Genomic DNA, 24,914 nt, shown 5'->3' with positions numbered 1-24,914 from the left:
CGGTTTGCCTGGAATTAGCTCCCTTTGTTTTCCTTTCATGACAGTTTTCGGCTGCTGTTTCGCCCGCGAGAGCCGAAGGGATAAGTTTTTAAGGCTCCCGATCTCGGTGAAGTTCCTTCAGAAGGTCGTGTCAACTTTGCTGTCTGTGCTGCTGAAAGAATGTAGCGGAAATGATAGCCGAGCCCAACGCAGCCAGCAGCCTTCCCAGCCAAAAGTAAGACCTGGCGCAGGTTGCCTGTAAAATTTATTTGGTAAATTAGGGTGCTGCCCCGTGGGTTTGTGCCTTGCTGATACCGCGGCAATCACAGTGTGTCATTTTGGGTGGGAGGGGGAAAAAAAGGGATTTGCTGTGCCCTATGTCTTGTTACTAATGTTTTCATTTTATTCCCTTTTATGTATTGTTTAGCATCCTCTTAGTGTAGTGCTTTATGCTGTTTGAAAGGGATCTGGGCCTTATAAGCTTTTCTGTGCCTTATTCACTGCAATGCAAATGAACCTACTTTGAAAAAAAGGAAAAAGGCAGATTCATGGTCAGTGCATGTGATTTCTTCAGTGGTGAATTTGGGGATGCTGAGGGGGAAGAGTACTAAGTAATCTGTAGGCTCCCTGTTGGGACTGACGGGGGGGCATAGCTGTTTTTGTAGGGGTCCAGTCTTCTCCCTCTTATAATGTGTTTTTCAGTTATCACTTGAGATGATCTAAAGTATTCATACTTAGAGAATGATAATTAGAAGTTCTGCTAGAGCAGATATAAATAAATAAATGGTGAAGTTAAAACATTTGGGCATATCTTGTTTGATTTCAAAGAGTGAAGTTTCTTAGATGTCCAGTGTTGCGTGCTTTGAACTCACTGCAGCCCAGTCTTTGCCGACCCTGTCACCTGAGCCAGTTTGCTCTAATGAGAGCTGAGGGAGTTGCAGTCCATGATGACAGTTAATAAAGCTTCCCATATGGCTTTTCAAGTATGTTTCATCTGAAACCAGCCTTTTAGCTTCAGAAGGGTCATGAAGGCACCTGGTAGTTGTTTAGTGGAGCTTCTTATGTTGCTTCTTAAAGTTGAAACACTTGTGTTGAAATTTATAATTTAAAAAATCTACGTGTAGGATTCTTTCAGTAACGTAGATTGTTTCTTTTTACACAGCTAAAGGAATAATGTTATCTTTTAGGTAAACAGGTAGCTTTCTTTTTAAGTGTTAGTCACCAAATGTTCCAAAACTGAATTCAGAAGTTATCACAGTAGTATTGTGTTTGACGACTAGACGTAGGACTTGACTTCCTTCCTGCTTCAGGTGTTTTATCTTATCAGTAATACTTCAAGTGCTAGTGAAAGAACCATAGTGTGGCAGGAATGCAAGGTAAAAATGAGTCTCTGAGCCTTAAGTAACCAGGCATAAAGGTGAAAATTATAGGAATGAAAAAATAGGAATGAAATTTTCCTTTTGCTTTCTTACTGATTGCTGATGGAAGCAAACTAAATGGCTCAGAGCTGTTTCTTCCAGTGCTTGAGGCAGTGAATTTATGTATGCAAAAATACTCAGAAAGGTGTAGAATAACAGGGGGAGGAAATAAAAACTCAACTAGTTCAAAATTTGTTAAACCTGCTGTTGCACTCCTGTAGTTGAAAAGATGTTAGATGGAGTTGTGGACAGGGATTGCTGCAGATCCCCATGTCCTCCTCAACTAGGTACAGTTGCTCCTGTTTTGCTGAAGAGGATAAGATGATGTCATAATTCTTTTAACAGTTTCTTCAAGAGAAATGCAGTTGTGCAAATAAAAACTCCATTTAAATATCTCATTTGATTGCTAAGTGCTTTTATGGGGTTCAGTTTCTTGGTGCTGTGTAGGTTGTCTGTTGTACTTCTTCCTGGGGCATTGCTGTGTTCATTGCTGTTACTCTAACTGGTTTCATCCCAGATATGTTGTTTTATTTGGCACTGTGAGCCCAACATGAGGAAGCTATAGATCAGCGGTCTTCTTGCTCCTGCAGGTTTTGCTGAGCTTTGGTAACACGCTGTTCCGTATGCCAGGCATTCCCTTGCTTTGTTGAGCCCCTTTTGCTACAAGTACATTTTGTCTCGCATAAGGTACAAAGTAGTAGCACAGGGCCAGTAGACACTGTCTGCAGTGCCATCCTTCAGGATGTTCTTGGGAAAGAGATGAATGAGTTAAAACTTCAAAGAAGTATGTTCTAGACAGAAGTACTAAAACCAGGATGTGATCAGACAAGTTCTTGATGGAACTGTCCTGCAGCAGTTCTGATTTTTTAATTAGTTAAATGTTTTAAATCAACCTGAACTCAATCATAGTTGCTATAATCAAATGCAGCGCATTTATTTTCATTATGGGATGGAGTAAGTTGCTAAAGAGTACTTGTAAACAATTCAGGAAAACTTTTTGAGAGCGTGTTAAGTGTTATGTTGAGGTGTAATGGAGAAACGGGTAACTCACGTTGGATTGCATCTGAGTTGTATGTTTAGTTAAACAGTGCAAGTGAGAACTTGTTAGTCCAGCCCCGTAATGTTGCATTCTGCTTTGAAATCAAGAGTGAAGGGATTTAATCACAAAGGAGAACCATCTACTTGACGAACACGTTTGGATTCTTTTTGGTTTTGTGTTCCATAGAAGAATCTGGGAAGAGCAAACTGGCATCAGAAAAGCAATACATATTGCTATCTCTTGCTGCTTGTTCTTTTCAGGTAGGAAGTCTCTGGTGGTACTTGAGATACTTAATTTCTGTGGCTCACAATTATAAATCAAAGAAGATATTTGAAAACTTTTGCAAATGATTGCCTATAGCATGCTGACTCAGCTGTGACCTGTAGTTCATTCTACTTTACGCTTGCAAAAGTCCAGGCTAGAAGTCCTGATGGAAGAATTAGCTCATCCTGAATTATTTTCTTTGCTTCCATTTGTCAAACATTGTGGCATGTTTTAAACTTTTCTATGACAAGTAGTTAATTGAATTTAACTTTCATGGGACTTTTCTCTGTAGGGAAGGTAAGCAGTTACATAACTGTATTTAGAAATTTTACGCATTTTTATGTAATTTTATATTTATATAGAATTTTTATAGGAGCCTTTGGAAGCATAATTCTGCATTGCTTCTTGATTTCAACAGATTAAAAAAGTAGACAGAGACGTTTTTAAATAAAAACTTCTGTCTGCTGTCACCGACAAAATAACATCAGGATAACATGGTCCTGCAGTTGATGCTATTCAGCCTCAGAATTTGCTTTACAAAGCAGTCTTGGGAAGAAGAACAACAAGAATGCTTATCTGGCATTGATAAACCTTGCTGGAGTTGAACTGGCTCAGCATCCATATCACAGTTAATTCTCCATTTGGGTTAGCCAACACTGGATACTGGAGGGCTGACTGTGTTTGACAGTTTAATACACTGTTTTTTGATTTGTAAAGTGGTCACTTGTGTTAGCACACTCGCTTGTTGCAGCAATATCATGAAAATAAAAGTAACTGTACAGTCTCATATTTACTTTCTTTTTGTACCTTCTTATAGTACAAGTCAACTGGCTTCATGTCCTGGCCACTGTAGTTTAAAAGGAGGCCATAGAAGGAGGCCATAGCAGTCAGCTTCCAGCACTGGACCTGCTGCACAAGTGGGATCCAGCTCGTCTGCTCAAATGTGACCTTTGGCAAAGCACATTGTTAGAATTGGGAATGACGAAAAGTGGCATGATTTCATTGCAGATAAATGTATGGCTTCAGATCTCCCAGAAGGTGCATCTTTCTTTATCAAATTATTCCTCCATCATATTAGCAATGACCTGCAAATGAAATTTCTTATGTGTCTTTTTTCTTCAGCATGTTTTATACACAAAATAAACGAGATTCCTTCTCTCATTTTAAATTGTATACCTGTCAAATATGACCGCCTTGTTTTGTTTAGAGCACTCGCAGAATGAATGCATTCTTGTGTTATTGGTTCATGGTGCAAAGCTCTTAAGTCAACAAAGGCTGCACTAAGTCAACATCAGCTTTCTGTTTCATTTACTTACTTTCTACTTTCTTTGATAGTTTTCCTAGTTTTCTAATTTTCCGTATATCTTACAGGAAAGCCAATAGTGTGAAAAAGGCCCAAATTTCTGTTGTACTTTTAAAGTTTGCTGTTTGTTTTTTAGTAACAAAATGCCATAACTTCCAAACAAGTAATTAAAAATACTAAAATACATATATATGCTTTCATTTTCCTCTGTGTAGTTCTGTGTTCTTGTTGCTAACCCCTTCAATGTGTTTGTTACACTTTAGAGTGAATGCTGTCCATGATGAGACTGTGCCTGAGTCTGCTGTGCAGAATGGCAACTGTGTGAGAAATGGCAACCTGAAAACACCAGTAAGTCAGTTTTAAAACTTTAAAAAAAGATTTAATTCTTTTAAATTGCAGAATTTATTTTCTGTCTCATTCAATTGTTACAAAAATGAGTATTATATAAAGCGATCTCAGTGCATCTAAAATCTAGTTACTGGATATAGCTTGACCCTCAAATTCCATTGGCTGGCATCATAGCCTCAGTTCTGGCTTTCAATTTGTTTCAGCATGTGATTTTCCTTCCCTGGGCTTGGTGTGCAGTTGATGTTGATTTGCAGGTTGTGAGTTCAAGCTGAGAATGAAAAGATCTAGAGGAGTTTATGTGCTTGCTGTCTGCTCTTCAGAAATTACAGCTGACACCTAAAACTGCCTTCTGGGTAGTACACAACTGTACGGAAGCTTCTTTCCTGTTATACCTTCCTATGCTTATGACTCATTGTTGAGAAAAAAAACCAGACGGATAAATCCTTTCTTTCACTCCCTTTTAATACAGTTGTGTTTGAGAAAGCTTTGTGGGTGTCCTTGGAGGGTAAAAGTTAGCAGCCTGGGGAAATGATTACAATAAGAGTGAAATAAACTCATTGTTAGGGGATAATTCATGTGTCTGTGAGTGTCTGGTGTGCACTGCGTTTTCTCACGTGCTTTCTTTGCTTGACTCGTTTCAGAAAGAGAAGCGGAAGGTCCGAGAACAGTGTGAAAACGTAAGGAGGAATTCTACCAGCAGCAGGAGAGTGAGCCGGCTGCAGAATGGCGAAGTCATTGAGGCAGTTACATTGTTTGAAGTGGTTAGCATGGGGAAGCAGGCCATGCAGGTATTTCTAGCACTGACTTCTGAAAGGACTTGGTAGAGGGAAGATGGGTAAACAGTATTTCTGTCATTTATGCTGTGGAGCATTTACATTTTGGCGTAGGTGGGGAAGAAACATGTTTGATTGAACAACTCTTATGAGCATGACTCTTAAAAAGAGCATCTTGCATCTTCAAATTAGTCAAAAAGTAGCTGTCAGATACGTAAAAAGAGGAACGGGATTGTACCTAAACCAGTGTTCCTAAGGCAGTGCCTGAACATACTGAAAGATAATTATTTTAAAAAGTGTGGAAAAATCTGATCAGTATGAGATTTTAGTTGTCCACGATGCTGAAAATCAGGCCTTCCTTTGTTTTTTTTTTTTTTCCTCTCCAGGTTCTTTCGTTTTGATATTTTTATTTTACCTCTATTCCAATGTGGTTTGATAGTCGTTTGCATAATAATCAGGTTTCCTGTGTGTCTGTATAAACTTTCTTCAATGTGAGGAAGCCCACCTCCCCATACTCTGTGAGCACATGTATACATTATGTTTGTACATGTGTAGGAAAATCTGGAGCCCCAAATATTTTTATACAGAGTTATACCTATGTCTCCAGTGTGTAGTGTCTGTAAGCAAAGTGTGTGTGTGTGTCTGTGCACGCATGCATGAAAAGTACATTTATAGTTTGGATGCCAAACCTTAGTTTTTCCAAGATGTTTGCGTGGATGGACTTTTGCCATGCTACAGCTGTGTTAACTTCAGTAGAGCTCCCTGAAGAGCTCGCCTTCTGCTTTGCAAACCGTGACAGGAAGGTCCTGGAAAGGCAGTAGAGCTTGAGCTCTGCTGCAGCTGCTAGAATTTAGCAGACCTGTGTGGCACTACCAGTGGGTTGAAGCCTGGATGGCTTGTCCCAGGAGGCCTGTGTCACACACAGGCTGTAGGCTGTACTGCACTAGAGGTGAAATCTAGAGTTGCTTTTTGGCTTACATGTAGCATGTGAACTGTTTCAATTTACTGCACAAACCAAGTGCTGGAAAAGACAAGAACTCCCAGGCAAAATTGCTAGTATAATTTAATACTAATTATTAGATGGTACAGCAGTTAAATGTATGTGGGTTTTGGTTTTTTTATGTATTCGTTTGTTTGGGTTTTTTTTGTTTTTAAATTAAACTGTTACTTTGATGCTAGCAAGAAGTCAGGAGAATGACTTTTTTTTTTTAATATTAAATTTATTAAAACTGTGGTTATGAGTAGTTTAAGGCTTCATTTTGCCCCAGAAGGAGTCTTTTAGAACTATTGAAAATGGAACAGAATTGTGTGGAGTTAATTTTTGTTTTTATAATTTAATGGAGATGGAACAGTGTTGGTGTTGTTATTATGGATATTGTCAGTGGAGTACAGCATACTGTGTTCAGCTCCTTAATAATGATTTCTTAAAATCTGTTCTAGTCTGTAGTAGATGACTGGGTTGAAGCTTATAAACAAGACAGGAATGTGGCACTTCTAGATCTGATCAACTTCTTCATTCAGTGCTCAGGCTGTCAAGGTAATTTACCCTCTTAGTAGCCCTTTCCGTTGTCTGTGGATGAGAATACTCTGAAGTGTGCTTTCTAAAATGGAATTTTTCTCTTCAGTAAATCACGTACTTATAATCCGTACTGTTCGTTAGGACAAGCTCCAGATGGGCAGGACTAATAGTAAAGAATGCTGCTGGTTAAATTCTTTGACCTGTGTTCACAGCATTCCAGCTCTGAGAGTTGTATTTGAACGTGGTTTGCAAGGTCAGGTTTCTGAAGTGGCATGTCACATTGCTTTGCAGAGTACCCACATAAAGAAGAGGGTTTTGATGAGTGTTCTAATTAAAATCCAGTGGTTTCAGTTGCCACTTGTTTTGTAATTTCTGAGTTTATTTTGTAATGCTGGTATTTTTGTTTGAAAATAAGCAGCTAACAAATTCAGCTCCCTTCTTTGGTGGCTAGAAAAGAAATCTGTTGCCTCATTGTGGCTGCTTTTACCAGAGGGTGGTGAAGCTGTCTGTTTGGTAACAAACATTGAGACACTGACTTGTGGGGACAATCTGCTAGTGAAATACTTCAGGATGTCAAGTAAGAGTTTTAAGAAGACAGTTCTGTTAGTTTGAAACTTCTGAGTGTATTTAGGCAGCTAGAAATGTACTTTTTACACTTTTTTTTCACAGGTCTTTGGCTAATATGCCTTGTCTCTAGTATTTGGGGGTCTTTGAGTAGCAGTGGGCAAAATTTTAGTAAATCTTTGAAGTAAATGAATGGACAGAGACAGGGCCAGACATCACGGAGGAGACTTCTCTAAAGTAAATTTCAGTTTTGGTTCATCAGTACTTTTTCCTATCAGTGAACTTATGTGTCTCTTTATGTATCTGTTGCCCACAGCAGCGCCGCAGATAGATAAAAAAGAGTCCCCCTTTCTTGGTGTTTCTAAATGTAAAATAAAGTCCTTACTGTGATTTGGACTTGATTATTGTTGTGTGGTTGTTGGTAATTCCTGTTTTTAAAACATTACTTTCCTAGGCATGGTAACAGCAGAGATGTTTCAGAGTTTGCACAAGAAAGATGTCATGCGAAAAATGACGGAGACCTTTGACAAGGTAGGCACAGCTTTGACTTTGCATGCCTTTTTTATATAAGTAATAGACTCTATCTTAGTAGCCAACCTGGACAAAGTTCCTGTTGCTTATCAGGAGCTGTGTCCCATTTCCTTAACTTAAAAAAATAATCCTGTTTTTCAGAAGGGAAATTTGGTGTTATAATGACCCATTTTAGCAGCAGCAGGATATGTTTCTTGTAAGTCACTTTTAGTTTGAGAGTTTCATTGGGGCTGTCAAATTGCAGTTTTCCTAAATCTGGCTTTCTCTTAGGAGTTCTTTTGATAGTGACTTTATGCAGGTAAATATAACTTGGCGTTACAGCAGGTAGATGGTTCCTTTGGTATTTGGTTGATGGGTCCTTTAAAAAATACGAATATGGATTACTGATGAGTTATTTTTAAGTGATATTTGAATCTGTTCCTTCTGCTTTATTGATACTGTGATTTTTAATAATTGTGTTGTCATATGAAACAAGACAAATTTTTAGATAATTTTGAAAATATAGTGAAGATCTCATTTCTTGTGGATTGTTAAGAAAAAGATGCAGCTTTACAATGATGTTTCTCTGCTTGACTGCTCCTTGGCTAATTATGACATTAAATTTTCTGCAGTGTTCTCACAGTTGCTTCTGTGCTTTTTTTTTTTTTCTGTATTTGTCACCTCTGAATTGATTTGTCAAGCAGCAGCCATCAGCCTTGCTTTAATTGAGCATCTCTCAAAGACCAGCTGCTGTAGAAATTCCCACAGAGGATGAATTTGCCAATATGGTTTTCTTCGTTTTAGAAGTGTAGTAGTACTTGGGCTAATTTTTGACAGAAATGATCCGATATGTGTCTGGCCATATGAATTAGTAATCTGGCACTTCTTTGCCAACTAAATTAGCCCTGAATAACATTCATGGTAGTGTAGGGACTCTGACAGATACAAACATGTGATTATTGTCATCATCATCCTGGAAGTATTACAGCTCTGTAACCTTTTCATCTGTCCTGGTGGGCAAAAAGGAAGGTTCTACAGTTACCTTAGAAACTGTATTCTGCATGCTATATAGAGAAAGTAAGTTCTCTCTTACCTTTTCATAAATTAGATGGAACTGTCAGTTAGTGGTTAGGTTAGTTGAGGAATGGTGCTATAGAGAACTACTGCAATTTCAAAACCATTTTTTAAAATGATAGTAGTAGAGAAAGCAGTAATGAGAGTGGAGATTATTGCCATAGATGTGCTTGAGTGCCTCATCTTGCCTTTTAATTTATATTGTTTGTTTCTAGCATTCAGAAGATTGAAAAACTAAAGGTTTTTATGTAATTCTTCATTCCTGATGATTTCAGTGATTCAACCATGGCATTGCTGTTCAGTTAACTTATTGCAACCTTGTACCAATGGTTTCTGCTAAAATTCTCACTAGTGTTAGTGGGAAATGTTAGTGAAGTTGAATTTTGCAAGAAGTGTGAAGGGCAACAAGAAAAGAGTATATAAATGCATCAACAGCAAAAGGAAGCCCAAGGAAAACATGAGTCCACTGGTAGATGTGATAGGGGCCCATGTGACAAAGGACACAGAAGAGCCCGACGTACTCAATGCCTTCTTTGCTTCTGTCCTTACTGGTAAAACTGGCTTTCAGAAATATCAGGTCCATAAGACCAGAGGGGAAGTCTGGAGCAAGGATTACTTTCTTTGGAGGAGGGTCCAGGTAGGGAACACTTAAATGGACTGAACGTACATAAAACCACGTGGTCTGACAGAATGTACCCAGGAGTGCTGAGGGAACTGTCCGATGTCACTGTGAGGCCCCTTTTGATGATCTTTGAAAGGTTGTGGACATTGGGAGAGATTCCCAAAGTCTCAAAAGAAAGCAAATGTCACTGCTGTTTTCAAAAAGGGCAGGAGGGCAGATCTGTCAAACTCGAACTGATTAGCCTCACCTTGATCCCTGGGAAGGTGAAGAAGCAACTAATTCTGGAAGCAATGTCCAAACACATGGAGCTTAAGGAGGTTATCAGGAGTAGTCAGCATGGATTTACAAAGGGGAAATTGTGCTTAATCAACATGACAGCCAACTATAACAAAGTGAGTAGTTTGGTGAATGAAGAGGGATGAGCAGATGTTTTTTTATCTTGACTTCAGTAAGACTTGAAACACTGTCCTCGGGTACAAGCTGGTGAAGTAGTGAGTTAGTTTAGTGGACTGTTAGTTACTTAGGTGGACTGAAAACTGTCTGAACAACCAGGCCCATGTGGTTGGCATAAGGTCCAGTTGGAGGCTAGTCACTAGTGCTGTACCTGAGGGTTTGATATTGGGGCCAATACTGTTCATCATATTTAATAATGACCTGGACAGTGGGACAGTAAATTACCAGGTGATTACCAGTTTGCTCTCAGCAAGTTGTCAGATGATACAAAAACTGGGAGGATTAGCTGCTAGACCAGGTGGTTGTTCTACTCTTCAGCAGGACCTCAACAGACTGAAGAGTTGGGCAGAAGGGGAGCTCATGAAGTTTTACAACAGGAAACCCCGTGAATCTGGGGATGAATAACCCCATGCACCACTACACACTGGGAACTGATTGACTGGAAAGCAGCTCTGCAGAGTAGGATCTCTGTGTGGATGATAAGATGAACATGAGTCAGCAATGTGCCCTCACAAAAAAGTTGACCGTCAACAGCCTCCTGGGCTGCATTAGACAGAGCATTGCCAGCAGGTCATGGCAGGTGATCCTTCCTCTCTGTTCATACTACTGAGACCACATCTGGAGTGCTGAGTTGAGTTCTGGGCCTCACAGTACGAGAGAGAGAGATGGGTTTACTGGAGTGAGTCCAGTGAAGGGCCACAAAAATGATTTATGAGCTTTCATATGAGGAGAGGCTGAGAAAGTTGAGCCTGTTCAGTCTGGAAAGAAGGTGGCTCAGAGGAATCTCATCCATGTGTAAAAATACCTGATGTGACAGAATGACAAGGAGGAAGCACAGCTCTGCTCAATGGTGCCCAATGAGACAGTGAGCACAAAGGCAAGCCAAGATAGGCAGTGGGCACAAGCAGAAATGTATGACATTTCACCTGAACACAAGGAAACTTTTCCTGGGAGGATGTTTAAGAAGTGGAACAGGTTGCCCAGAGCTGGTTGTGAGTGTCTTTCTGTGAAAATATTAGTTTTACTGCACAAGGCATCACCTGACACGTACTTTCAGGGGATCCTTGGCAGAATGATGGTGGCACTAACTGTAGTTACAATTAGAGCATTTTTTCTTAACAGTATATTATGATTAGTCTAGCACAGAATTTGTGATTAAAATGGCACAGGATTTCTATAAGCAGAATCAATGTAATAGCATAATATAGAATTTATAATACAGTTTAGGTCTCACTGTCCAGCAGCAGCTCTGGTCAAAGTTCATCATTTAGGTCTCGCAGCCCCTTGATTCTATAGACCGCTCTGCTTGCTATGATGCTTCCCTGTTCTGTGACTGGGTCGTTGCTACCACCTGTCTGTCTGGATGTGTGGGACCTTCAAGGCCAGTAAGGAAGGGAGTAATTGGCCTGGAGCTCAGGAACCAGGAGAACACTACGAAGGGGAAGAAGAAATCTGTTTGGTTTGTCTGCTTGGTTCACAAGACCTTCTGGTCCTGAGAACGAGGGAAAGGGAATGAATATGTGACCTGCTTGATCACAGAGAAGTGGTGCTTGCCTCATAAAATAGCATTAGTTATGCTAAACACATTAGCAGGGGTTGAGAGCAAGTCACACATGGCCCTGGGCAGCCTACTTTGGCTGATTGAGCAGGTGGGGTTGGTTTAGGTGATCTCAAAAGAGTCTTTCTCAATTTCAGTCTTTCTGTGATTCTGTGAAAACTTTTACCGGTGTTGGCTGCAGAGAATGTGATCATTGAGGCATTTCCTCTTTGTGGTCTGTGGTATTCCTGAGTGGTGAGATAGACTTGTCTTTAGGACCGCTGTTTTCTGTTTTCCTTATTTCTTAAACTATTCTGTTTCTCTCTTCTACTTTTCTTTCTGTATGTGACATTTTATTTTTTGCAGTTCTTTGTTGTTTTATAGGTTTCCTTCCCTTTCCCATTTTGTTGTTGAAATCTTTATCAGTGGAAGAGTTAAGTTTGATGTATAACTGTACAACCACATGGGGATAGAAGTACTTTTACTTCACTGAGCATAATAAATAACTCTAGATTTCATGCCTTTTGTCTTGGAATAATTGCAGAGTTGAGAAAGCATCTCTGAATCAGGTTACACTAGTGCTGACATTTCTCTATAGTTTGAAAACCTCAAAATGTTTTGTTTTTTTTTTTTTTAGTTTGGATGTTTTACAGTAACTAGGTACTAAATGTTAGAAAGGGATATATACTTAGACTTGCTGAGGAGCCGTATCTTAGAATTAATAATAAGAATTATGCCTTGTATATGTTTGCTTATAAATTTTGGAAACAATTTGGGTCTACTTATAGCAAGAAAACTCAGGTTTTGTATAAAAGTGTGTTTTTCTTCTGTTGTTGGTTATGAATAAAAACTACCAAGATGAGAAGGATTTAGATTTTGTTTCATGTTTTGGATTGTCTGAACCACCTGTAATACACATCCTCTGAAGTACTAATAGCCTTTTAAAGATGTTGTATGTTTTGTTATACTTTTGTGTTTATGAATTAACTGTGCCATTTCATTGTCAAGCTTTCAAAATTTTATCTCCTGCATTACAGGAAACTGGGTTGCAGTACAAGAAATTCATGGCCTATCCTTGGATCCTGACAGTTACTTGGCCGGTGGACATGGTAGGACTGTTGTAGTTCTCTGCAACTGAAGTACAGCATTTTCTGTGGCTGTATATCCTGTTTCCAGTGTAGGCAGTCACATCAGAAGTAGTCAAACTGTGTGTTAGTGAATGGAGATAATCGTGCACTTCTAGAGGTGCCTCATCGGGTCTGTTTTAGACCTCTGGTTTGGATGAACACACACTTTTAAAGTGTCTGTTTCTCACTACTGATGTCAAAGAGGTGAGACATCAGCATTTTGAACAGACTGATGTGTGTCAAGTTGCAGTGGTGCTCAAGAATGTACCCCATCCCCTCCAGCAAGCTCAACACACAGACGTATGCGTATGTACGCGTATGTGTGCACAGGTATATGCACACAGAGGTTTTGGCAGACAGATTTGTCCAAATAAATGTTTAGTTGGAAGAATATTTTGAGAGCAGAGTCAGCTTTTCTGCAATGCCTCTTCCCATACAACAATTGCAGCATTGTGGAGAATTCCTTGTTGGCACTTCATTTGGATTTTCCTCTGTTTACATAGACTCTGTATGAAAGAAGGAAGCATTTCCAGGTTGAGTCAGAGCAGGAGCTCACACCACTCACTTGGGTGATTTCAATAGTTTCTGGAAGAACCTGTGTTAAGTGCCTAATCTGACTTGATTTCTGGAAGCAGAGCTGCTTCTCTACTCGTTATGGAAGGAATCTAAGGGACCAAGGGTTTAAGCACCAAGTTAGGTGCCTAAATTTAGGTGGTGTACCCATTGTGTTGTTTATATGTTTACAATATGCATGTTACCATTATACAGTATCCCAATGCAATAAACAAGGATAGTAGAAATGCTCTTGAAAAGTGAGATTTTGTGTGTTTGTGCTGCTTTTCAGATCGAGGAGTAAGCTATGGTGGTAAAGTAGATTGTCTTTCTTCTGTCTGTGTCAAGATCAAGGAGCATTAAATGGGGCTTGATGAGAGCTTCCCTTTCTGTCTTGGCACTTGCTGCTGCTGTTAGGCTCTGAACTGACTCTTACAACCTGACTAGGAACACGTCCCAGATTCCAGATTTCCAGTGTATTTTGGGTTGTGGCCAACCCTGTGATCAGCCTGGGCTTGCATTTATTTTTCTAGAAAGCCGAGGTCCCAGTGCTTTGGAAACAAAGTTACGAGAGAAGAGCATAAAGTGTACTTTTAAAGTACGTAAAGTTATGCTGGATGTGAAGCTGTATGTTAGAATATGTCTGAGAAGGTGTTTGACCACCTAGTGAGGGACCAGCTGAACAGCGACCTGTCTTCAGGATGAAGTTTTCCATAGTGAGTGAAGTTTTGGAGTTCTTCAGCTTCACTCATGCTTGGAAACTGTCAGGATGCAAATTCATATTTTGAACCATTCCTGGGATCTGTGACATTGTAAATGAAATAGATATTCACACTGTCTGTGGTTGCCTTTTACAAAGTCTCCCTAGTGTGCCTTTCACATGAGGTGCACCATTTTGTGTGAGGAGTCATTTGAACTTCCCTCTGTCTGCTTATCTCCTGGCAGTATCAACTGTACTGTGAACACTTATGGTTTTATTGTAACTTGCTTTTTGTGGAATGTCAAAGGTATTGCCTACTTCCTGTTTTTGTGGAAGTTTTTGGAGACCCTGGTGTGGGCGGCATAGGTGAATGACTCCTATGTCATTAAGCTTTAGCCTGATAAGCTGGCAGTGCTGCTGAGGAAAACAGTCTCATCCTGTTCACACTACAGTTGTTTGTCTCCACTTACACTCATTTAATTTCCTGCTTGGATTTTACCCTGCTTTTGCAGGAAAAGGAAAGACACTACTGGCTGTGAGGAAGTAGAAGGGGCCATGAGTGCTCATGGTTTATGCCAGTGAAAGTTATTTATGATGCTCTGGCTTCACACGCCCTCTCCTCCTGTCTGTTCACAGCTACCTCATGTACGTTGTTTTCAAATGTGAGCTGTCAAGACAGTGTAGCTATGATGAAGCTCTTTTGTCTCTGTGCTTGCTTGTAGCCTAGTTGCTTGTCCCTGCTTTGGAGTAATAACCGTGAAAAAAGTTTTGGGGGCATGAAGTGAAACTCAGCAAAACTCTCTCTGATATTCAGTGGGAGAGATATGGATGCACAAAGATAGTTAGTGTGTTTTCTCTTGACTTTTCTTTCTTGTGCAGGACAATGAAGACTACCCACTGATCAGAACAGGACCCTATTGGAAGAAGTTCAAGGCCAATTTCTGTGAATTTATTGCAGTGCTTGTCCAGCAGTGCCAGTGCAGCATCCTGTATGATAGCTACTTGATGGACGCTGTCATCTCGTTGCTTACGGGCTTAGCGGACTCCATGGTCAGAGCATTTAGACACACAAGCACTTTGGCAGGTAAAATAACTTGCAGAGTTTCTGGAGATAATCTTTAGAGTAGGTAGACTTTTGTTGTCTTGTGTGCAAACAAAACTGCTCTGACAGTGAAAAGCTCTGTTTACTGGAGCAGTTGTTCTCTTATGCATTGAGAGTGCCTTCCTCGTAATATACTTTATACAGTTGTCTGTAATATGGATTGTTTGTTCCCATGTCTATCTGAATGGAATTTTCTTTAGTGCCTGACATGACTGACTTTAGAATTATGCTGTTCTGAGTCTTTTTTTCTTTCAGTAACTGCTTTTTCATAGTTTTCTACTTTATTTTCCTCCCTCCACTAATTATTGTGATGAGGTTACATTAAACGCTTCATCTAAAAACGATTCCTTTGCAGAGCTGCTATTTTTGTGGTCTCTGTGCTAAAAAGAGCATTACTAGTTATACATTTTTGTTTCATGAAGCATGATGATAATAAAGCTGCAAGTTTTTTTTCCCCCTGAAGCTAGTAAATACCCTCTTTACCATGCAAAGAGCACTTAAAGTATAATTTATTCTGTAGTACGCTGTTTGCTTTGAAGGCTCAAAAAACCCACTTGAAATCTATACAAAGTATCTAATGATCCTTAGGGAAACATGAATTTTTGTCAATTCAATTAAAATTAAGATTCACAGGCTTTTCTGAAACAACTTCCCTGCTTTTTCCTGGTTTTTTTTTTTTTTTTTTTTGTTTCTGAAAATCAGCTGTTCCACAATTCTAGATTCTTTTGCAGAAAAGTCAGAATTACATAAACTAAGAGTTGCCCAGTAAATTACTTCTCCGACTAGAACTCTGACCAAAAGTTTTAAATCACCAGAAATAGAACTTAGTTTTTCTTTTTTGAAAATTGTCTGCCTTTAAGATAAACACTATATTTTGAAAATAAATTACTATAATCTAGTAATGTTCATATTTTGGATATAAAATGGATTTGGCTAACCATATCCTTTTTGTGGTAAAGTGGTGAATATTTTTATGCTACATATCTCTAAGCTAAGCTAAATGTGTTGGGTTTGTTTCTTTTTTAGCAATGAAACTTTTGACGGCAGTTGTAAGCGTCCATCTGAACCTTGATGTCAACAAGCACAATGCTCAAAGATTATATGAGGTGGAGAAGCAGAGGATAAGTGGCAAGAGGACCAGTTACAGACTTGACCAGCTAGAGAGAAAAATGAAAGAGGTCAGGGAGGTGTCTTGTATGGGAGATGTGTGAAAATGTTAAAAAGAGGGATTTCTGACTGCTTGCTTTTGGGTCACTGCAGCTCTTTGAGGTTTGTATGTTTATCTAGTGCATTGTGCAGAGCAGGTGTGACTGGCTGGATTAAGTGGTACAAAAAGGACTAACATAAAAACTGCCTTATGTACTGTTAACCTCTGATGTCTGTCCTATTAGCTGCTTCTTTAAATTGGCATCATTAGCCCTTCATCTTTGCACAAATGTGGATTTACATACAGATTTAACTGCCTCAATAGCTCTGGTGTTGTGAGAGTGCAGTTTTGTATATGTTTGTACAAATTACAAACCAAAATGTTAGCAAAGAATGAAAAAGGACACAGGATAACTCATGTCTGTGTAAGTAATGCATTATAAAAACAGACTTAACTCAGGTATGTCCTGTATCACTTTTGCTGTTCAGTTTCTGTCATTTCTTCCCTGCTCAAACAAACAGCTCCTTTTCAACTCCCAGAGGCAGAGCTATAACTGTAAAAAATAATTATGACTTAAAGAAGGAGGGGACTTGATGTACGAACATCAAGCACAGTTCCTTGTCTTCTGACCTTAGAATCACTTATCTCTGTTCTGAGTTTTGGATGTCCATGGAATTCTCTGTTACAGAAACAACCCCTTTTTTGTGGGAAGGAGTGTTTGGGTTAGACAGAGTGTTTTAGTATCATCATAAATCTGATCTTATGGGAAAGACAGAGGAAATGGGTGTGTTGGGGGGGAAACCCAAACTTGTCACCCTTCCTGATGCCGTTGATGAGAGAATGTTTTTATTAAGTGACTTGGTTTTTTAGAAGTTCATGTTTAGATTTTCAGGGCTCAGTTGAAATACATGCTCATTGTGCAATAGGTGTATTTTGAAAATTCCTTTGTGTGCCTTTCTTCCATCTCTGTTCAAGCACATAAAACGACAGTTTGGACCTATATGTGAACATCATTTGCGTATTGATAGATCAGGACTCACTGTATCAAACAAGTTCCTTGTTATCCAGGTTAGCAGTTGGTATCCAGTAAACCTTTCCTCAGGACATAGCTAACAAATAGGCCAATTGCTGGTGTAGATACAGACCACTCATTTTGTGTTGGTACCGTGTGTAAACACCAGCAGTTTGCACCACAGCAGTATTCCAAGTGCCCTGCTGCAAACTTTTCGTGTGTAGTGAATCGTGGGACCAATATTAACATTCAGCTCTCTTTATATTTCAGTATGAGCACAAGCTTCTAGAGATACAGAACATGATGAATGCTATTTTCAAAGGGACATTTCTAAACCGTTACCGGTAAGAGTGAAAACAAAGCTGTGATGTGTATCTTCATTCCCAAGAAACTCTTGCTCAGATTATACAGATAGCTGAATCAAGTTAAACATCCTAGAGGCACTGGTAGTGTCAAGGAAAGTGTAGCGGTTAAATTAATTTAAAGAATTTGGGCTTACAAAAGAACCTCTCGAGTATGCTTCTTCAGTTCTTCCTGCTGGCTATAAAGCAGTGCATTTGTGATTGAGAAGATATCAGGCATTGCAAAATAATTATTGCATGAAACTTTGTGGCTAAAAGTGGCTAAAGTATTGATTGAAGACTAACTTATTAATGTGAAAATACTTGTAATGTTTTGAGTAATACATGCCTTTGCAATTCCAGAACATAAAAAATATTGCAAATAATAGAATTGATATTTAAATTGATTTTTAGTGTATTAATATTATGATTTTATAATTTCACAGTGATGTGATCCCTGAAATCCGAGCAACTTGCATTGAAGAAATTGGCAGCTGGATTAAAACATACCCAGATGCTTTTTTAAATGATAGCTATTTAAAATATGTTGGATGGATGCTGTATGATAAGGTAAAGTTTTAAAGTTTTTCTTACTGGGGGTAGTACAAGGGATTCTTTACAAATTTTTTTGAAGAATCCCAACATTTAAATTCTTGAGAGTAGATATTTAAAACTGTGGTGGTACAAAAAAGAAGTTACTTCCTGCCTCGTATAAGGTTTTATTTTTAAAGCCATTGTGATTTCTGTGTGTATCCCTGTGTGTGCAATTAATTTTATATATTACTGATTTGGGAATTATTTCTGAATTGTAAAATGGCCTATATCATTTGAGCATATGCAGTGTTAAATGTTGATTGAAATTCTGCTTTTATGCTTCATGGACATTTAAAATTTTGTTTAAACTTATAAAAATGAACAAATAGATATTGCCTATAGTAAAATAGTCTTCAATATTGCATTTCTCATTTGGAATTAGATGGATATAGAAAATATTTACAGAAAGTCCAGCCATTTCCCAAAGGATTTTCTCCTTTTCCTTATAGTATGTTTGTTTTTTCTTTTTGAATAGAGGCACATTTAAACCCCCCCCCCCCAAACCCCACCAATACAAACAAGCAAAAAACCCAAAAGAAGTGAGTGACTCCAAAATGCCAGGCAATAGGACAAGAAGCAATGGGCAGAAACTGATGCACAGGAAGTTCCACTTGAACCCAAGGAACAATTTCTTTACTGTGTGTGAGACCAAGCACTGTGGTCAGTTCTGAGCCCCTCAGTTCAGGAAGGATATTGAGGTGATGGAGCAGGTCCAGAGAAGAGCAACCAGGCTGGTGAAGGGACTCGAGCACAAGTCCTATGAGGAGAGGCTGGGGGAGCTGGGGTTGTTTAGTCTGGAGAAGAGGAGGCTCAGGGGTGACCTCATCACTCTCTACAACTACCTGAAAGGAGGTTGTAGCCAGGTGGGGGTTGGTCTCTTCTCCCAGGCAATCAGCAGTAGGACAAGAGGGCACGGGCTTAAGCTGTGCCAGGGGAGGTTTAGGTTGGATAATAGGAAGGAATTTTTTACAGAGTAATTAGACATTGGAATGGGCTGCCCAGGGAGGTGGTGGATTCTCCATCCCTGGAGGTTTTTAAGATGAGACTGGATGTGGCACTGAGTGCTATGGTCTAGTAACCACAGCGGTGTTGGATCAGGGGTTGGACTTGATGATCTCAGAGGTCTTTTAAAACCAATCTGGTTGATTCTATGATTCTGTGACTGGAACAGGTTGCCCAGAGAGGTCATGGAGCCTCCCTTACTGGAGATATGCAAGAACTGTCTGGATGCAATCCTGTGCAATGTGCTCCAGGATGACCCTGCGTGAGCAGCAGGTTGGACCAGATGAGGTCCCTTCCAACCTGACCCATTCTATGATTCCATGAAAATATGCTTTTTCTCATGCTTCTAAAATGATGAAAGATTTTAGGAGGATAGGAATATTTATTGAGAATGGCTAATTACTGAAATTGGCACACTGCACCTCTGCAGACCACCTTTGAAGGTGTGTATAGCTCCTGTGTACATCCCTAAATATCCTGGAATTTGTGTCAACTTTGGGCAATGTTTCTGTTCTGTGAGTGAAGTTGTAGTTTGCCACGAAGGCCAGGAGGGGCCGCACGAGGCCTCTCGCTTCCCTGCATCGTGCAGTTCCTCTGAAGGCGGCATTTGGGTTTTTTAGGACAACAAATCTATCAAGGACTGGTGGGTTTTTCCTGCATAAATTTTATCTGATAAGAATATCTTTTTAATGTATGTTCAGTTTGGAGAATTCTAAAAATAAAGTCATTTTTGAAGTTGACATGTCTTCATTTACAGTACAGTGAAAATTAATAGCTGTTGTCTCTGATTAATGTACATAGTTCATCCAGTGCCATTTACTGGGAACTGGAGATGTTATTTCTTTCTAAAGATTTTTATCTGAAAGCAAAGCAGATGCAAAAAGAGTGAGATAAAGTAGGGTGTCTTCCATATATTGCATTTGCCTGAGTCTTGGTAGTGTGCCACTACTGGTGGCTGCAGTCCTGGTGCTGTTTTGTTATTTGCCAGATTTGTGATTGCCAGATTTCAAAATGAGGGCAGGGCATTTTTGGCATCAGCAGGGGCAGCAGAGCTTTTATATACATATGAATGTAATTTCACACTAGTCCTCCTTAATAAGCATTTCTATCCCATCTTGCTGGGGGTGGGCAGCAAGAAACTGCTAACTCCCAGAGCCAATTTTCTTTTAGTATATATTACAGAGAAGTTTGCCAAAGAATTTAGGCCCCAGAGTTTAACAACCACAGAAGTATTCTAACCTGGCCAGGATCATCTACAGTGCTGTAAAAGGGAGATTAAGTTCAGTTATTTGTGAGGCTTTAAAGGGGAGAGAGGAGGAGGAAGTAAGTATAAAATTAAGATTTTTGTCTCCAGAGTCTTTTATTTGAAGATGATCAATGTTTCTTCCCCATGAGATATCATTTTGCTATTATAATTTGGTATTAAACATTATATTTTTACTTGAAAGGTTATTTCCTAGGTACAAGAAGATTCTTCAAAATTAGAGATAAGATGCTCAAAATTGCACATGAAGATCTCTCTTTGGCCCAGTAAGAGTTGTGGAACAGCACTATAAAGATATGCTTTCAAGTAGTTTATGTTCATCTGTCAGAAATAACAACTTTTTATTTTTGAAGACTAAGGAACAGATGATAATAAATCTGATAGTTGTTTGCAGTTGGACATTATATATGAGCCCAGTCACCTGCATTTGTGAAACCCAGGCCCTTGACTTGCACTCAAAGGTTCTACTGTTCTTTCAAGGGAATATATAGTACATAAATCAGCATCCAGATCCAATCAAACCAGTTCTGATCTGAGCAGCAGGTGTTGAAGGGAAGTGCTATGTAAAAGGTTCTGAGTTAAAGACAGAAAAATCAAGACAATGAAGAATAAGGATGGGAAAAGTGGGAGCAATCAGGAAGGCAGAGAGAATGGAAATTAACATTTGGGATCTCCTGCCATGTTAGACTAGCTTTATCTGGAACTTCAGGGCAAGTTGTTGAGGTTTTCTCATTAGACTGTGAAAAACACTCGAAGAAATCCCATGTAAACAAGAACTTTCCGTTAAAATGAACTTGTGTGTCTTGACTATGGGATCCTCCTGGCAAATTTCAGGAAATTGAAAGCGTTTTTAGTTTTGTTTTCTGTCAAACATGGCTATAGAAACTGATCCTATCGTTGAGGCTACTTCTGAAATACTTATTTCTTCAAATGATTTTCTGCTCATATCTTTGTGCATGTGTGCGGAGTTTTTTTGTGGGGAGGGCAGTTTTTTAAATTGTTTTACTCAAAGGACAGTGTGTGAAGTAGTTCATTCAAAAGTAGTGAAATAGGTCATTCAAAATTGATCATTCAAAATTACTTCATGTCCTTCTAAAACTATGAGGAATGTTGAATCTGGAAAAGGGGAAGTGGTTGAGAAGGAGAAAATGCAGATGAAAAACATAGGAAAATAGTAGAGCTAGTCATAGTAGAAGTAGTTAATGTGTTTCTAGTTACTAGAGTTAATTTTCTCAACACTTAAAAGAAACACGCATAAAGGGTTATGACTGAGAGCTTTCAGGTGGGAACAGGATACCTTAGAACGAAGATGGTATACTTTAATGTGTTAAACTTTGTATCTGCAGACCTACACTTGAATGCCACCTGACTGACAAATGAAATTACTAGTGGCATGCCAAGGGCTTTATGACCATTCAGCAAACCATTGCAGACTTTTTTCTTTTTCTCCAAGCACAAATTCAGTCCCTATTCACAAGCAAAGCCTTGTGGAAAAGAGCCAAGTGCAACTGAAGCCAAGATTGCTGTTCATTGGCTGAGCTGAGTTCGTGCCACTGTGCAGGGATGGATACCAACTTGGGACTGTTTGTGAGTGAATTCTGTGCTGTGGACCCCCTGTGGCTGTAGGAAGCAGCAGGTGTGGGCAATGGTCTCTTCCTCGGAGACTTTAAAATTCAAGTAAAATATAGAATAAGTACTGCTGGTGTATTATGGGCAGATTAAAGAACAGTGTTACTTGTCACTTGTTGATCTTTCGGGTTATATTTCTAGCAAAAAGCAAAACCATTAGTCAAAGCCTTTTACTGGGTATCATCCTTGGCTTTCCACCTAAGCAGGTGAACAGGAACTTGTAGCAATGGATAGCCTGTGAGTAGGTGGTCACCTTTCTTGGATTTCCTTGATTATTCTTACTGCTATTGTTAGCAAGAGGAATTAAGAAAGAAATATAAAGAGACTGATTCAAAGGCTGTAGTTCATTTAAGTGTCTTTGTTGATATCCTTAGCATTGTAATTTTACAGAACATGGTGATTTTTCTATGTTGGATCCTAAAAATGACTATCCTAATACCATTTAAAACTTTGTTGGTTGAAAGATGTAGTGATATGCATGAGATCATTTAAAAGCTGGATAAGGAAAAGACCTCTTTTTGAGGTGTCCACGAAGCAGCAGTACTAGTAATATGAAATAACACCTTGCATGGATAAATATGTTTTGCCTAAATTAACTAATTAGGCCAAATTCAAAGCAACCTTTTCTTAGAATGCTTAAAATACAGTGTTCTGGTGTAAAACAGAAATAGTGAGAAGGCATAACACAACTCTGTAAGAACCCACAGTAACAAGCCAGTGCATTTCTAGAGTGTGCTTCTTCCTCTGGGAATCCAGAGGAATCCAGAATTTCTTGGAGTCCCTGTCTGTGTCTAACAGTTCTCCAAGTCAGTAGTTGAAAGAAAGCAAGCAAAGTCTGATATATGGGAGAGTGCTGGTTGTATTAAGTAGGTCATCCATACTCTTGTCTTTGTATCTTTAACAGATAAATAGCACAATCCCTGTATCTTTTCCATTCTGTTGCTTTTATTAACTGCAAGGTCTGTGAGAGTTTCTTTGACTCTTAGGGAGCCTAACACAAACTTTGATGTTACTTTTAAGTTTGGCTCACTGCAGGCTTCCTCTGTGACAAGTGTAGTATATGCACAAACAAAATGGTACTGATAACACTAATAAAGAAGATGAGGCAGCATTTGGATAGCCTACTGTAGGCACCACAAAGAACTCTTATTTACATAATATAAATGCCAGTAGTGAATAACAAAGATACATGTTTTTTACTCTTAGCCTATTTGTCTTTGTCTTGTAGCAAGCTGAAGTGCGGTTGAAGTGTCTTCTGGGACTGCAAGGAATTTATAGCAGAAAAGAACTTGTTTCCAGGATGGATCTCTTTACTAGCAGATTCAAGGTAAATGAATTACTGTTTACTGTTTTTTTTAAGTCAAGGTCAGGTGTATACACGGGGTCAAATGTTTTGATCAGGGCTGATCTCCCCACTGTCTTGACTGACAGGAACTGCAGAAACAGCCTGGTTGACTGAGTGGATGAAGGAGTTTTGCAGGGATGTTTCCCTCTCTTTCCATGGAATATTCCTTTTCACTTCAGTTCATGCACAAAATAGTGCTAGCATGCACTGTGGTCAGTTACCTCCACCGTTCATCTAGAATGGCCCAGATTTTTCACAGGATCTTTGGCAGATAGCAAAGAATTTCATATGCTAAAGGTCCCTTTTTTTCTGCCCTGGATAATGGGTTAACCTTGTAGATACTGGACTGGCTGTCCATGTATCACACTGATGTGGGAATGGCTCTCTCTTGATCTACCATGTCAGTATGAATCTTGAAGAAGAATCCCTTATCTCCTTTCTGATCAAGTCAGGTGATACACTGTAAGTTTGAGAGTTTGTTTTGTGGCTGCACTGACACTGTACACTGCCTTTATTATATTTCAACATTCTGACTCATTTAAGAAGTGAGTCCTTTACTTTTTTGAATTTTGGCCTTGGTAATGATTTTGTCAGCTACTCTTATCCCAGCAGGGTTGCACCTTTTCAGTATTTGGATAAGAAAGCTCAAGATATGATTGATATCTCAGTCCTTCTGAGTCAGTATATAATCAATGCCTGCATGTGATGCTAATTTGTGTTCATTTTGCAAAAGGTGCAGGGCTTGTCTGTATATCAGAGCAGTTGCTAATAGTGAAAAATACCTATAGCACATCCTCAAAGAACAAGAAATAGATTAATATTGGTATCTTAAGAATAAATTATTTAGACTGAAGCTTGTTTATCTGAGATTGACTCCTGACTTAAATGATTATGTGGTAGTCCCTTATCTTTCTGTCTGCTGTAAGCTGCATAACCAAACACAGGATTGGTATTCAATAAATACTGATGAAATAGCTCCAGTCTGTCTGTACTGCAGTCTCCCTCTGTGTGGAGGGTGCGATGTAAATGGATCATTGCGAACTCTATCCCCCAATCAAAAAAACTCCACCCAAACAACTCCTTCCCCTCTAAGTGAAAGTACCTCAAACAGCTACAGGCAACATACAAGTTTCAAAGTTTAAATCATGTGTTCTGAGCGACGGGAAATGCAATCATATAACTGTGAATCCATTTCCTGCAAGAGGGAGTTTCACATGTTCTCTCTGTTACCCTTGAGTGTTCAAACTCAGGATTTGTGGACTTAACACACCTTACAACTGGATTATGAGAAAAAGGAAGGTCCAAAGTAAAATGAATCTAGAGATTTATGTTAAATGAGAAAGCTGTTAGTCCCCAGTCAAGGAAGTCTAAAGGTTTAATATATCTTAAAGATATAGGCCACACTGACATGTGGAAGTTCTTGGTTACACAGGACAGGGAAATTTCTAGTTTTCTGAGCTGTTTGCATGTGTACCAAGTTACAATAGTGTGAATTCCGGAGGCCAGGAATATTGTTGCTATTCCCGGAGGTACTTTTACGACTTAAGTCCTAATTATCTTTCCAGCAAGGCGCTGGCTTCTGTAACGTGTAGGTACAGGCACTTCACTCTTGATGGGAGAAACTGATTATGTACTGCTTGTAATTTGAAGCTTACCTTCATTTAACATACTGAAGTGCCAATAGTAACATCTTAGA

At 39.2% G+C, this 24,914-nt stretch overlaps 1 protein-coding gene across 2 annotated transcripts in view; it reads left to right on the top strand.

Moving 5' to 3' along the window:
- The window catches only part of LOC126648402 (cohesin subunit SA-2-like), a 59,848-nt gene that overhangs the window by 185 nt on the left and 34,749 nt on the right, over window positions 1-24,914 (top strand). Inside the window, exons 1-12 of one of the 2 annotated variants that reach the window (XM_050331298.1) lie at window positions 76-214; window positions 3,518-3,738; window positions 4,267-4,351; window positions 4,993-5,139; window positions 6,565-6,661; window positions 7,662-7,738; window positions 12,441-12,512; window positions 14,662-14,866; window positions 15,911-16,062; window positions 17,314-17,387; window positions 17,831-17,954; window positions 23,102-23,200. In XM_050331298.1, the coding sequence (XP_050187255.1) occupies window positions 3,713-3,738; window positions 4,267-4,351; window positions 4,993-5,139; window positions 6,565-6,661; window positions 7,662-7,738; window positions 12,441-12,512; window positions 14,662-14,866; window positions 15,911-16,062; window positions 17,314-17,387; window positions 17,831-17,954; window positions 23,102-23,200 (1,158 nt within the window). In that variant the 5' untranslated portion in view covers window positions 76-214; window positions 3,518-3,712. Of the gene's footprint in view, window positions 1-44; window positions 215-3,517; window positions 3,739-4,266; window positions 4,352-4,992; window positions 5,140-6,564; window positions 6,662-7,661; window positions 7,739-12,440; window positions 12,513-14,661; window positions 14,867-15,910; window positions 16,063-17,313; window positions 17,388-17,830; window positions 17,955-23,101; window positions 23,201-24,914 lie in introns of those variants that run through there. The other variant, XM_050331296.1, reaches the window with a different exon arrangement.

The sequence above is a fragment of the Myiozetetes cayanensis genome, unplaced genomic scaffold (assembly GCF_022539395.1).
Source record: "Myiozetetes cayanensis isolate MyiCay16 unplaced genomic scaffold, myiCay2020 scf5-8, whole genome shotgun sequence".
Classification (NCBI taxonomy): Eukaryota; Metazoa; Chordata; class Aves; order Passeriformes; family Tyrannidae; genus Myiozetetes; species Myiozetetes cayanensis.
The sequence above is the reverse complement of the archived record's forward strand: the minus strand, read 5'-3'. Positions and strand labels throughout refer to the sequence as shown.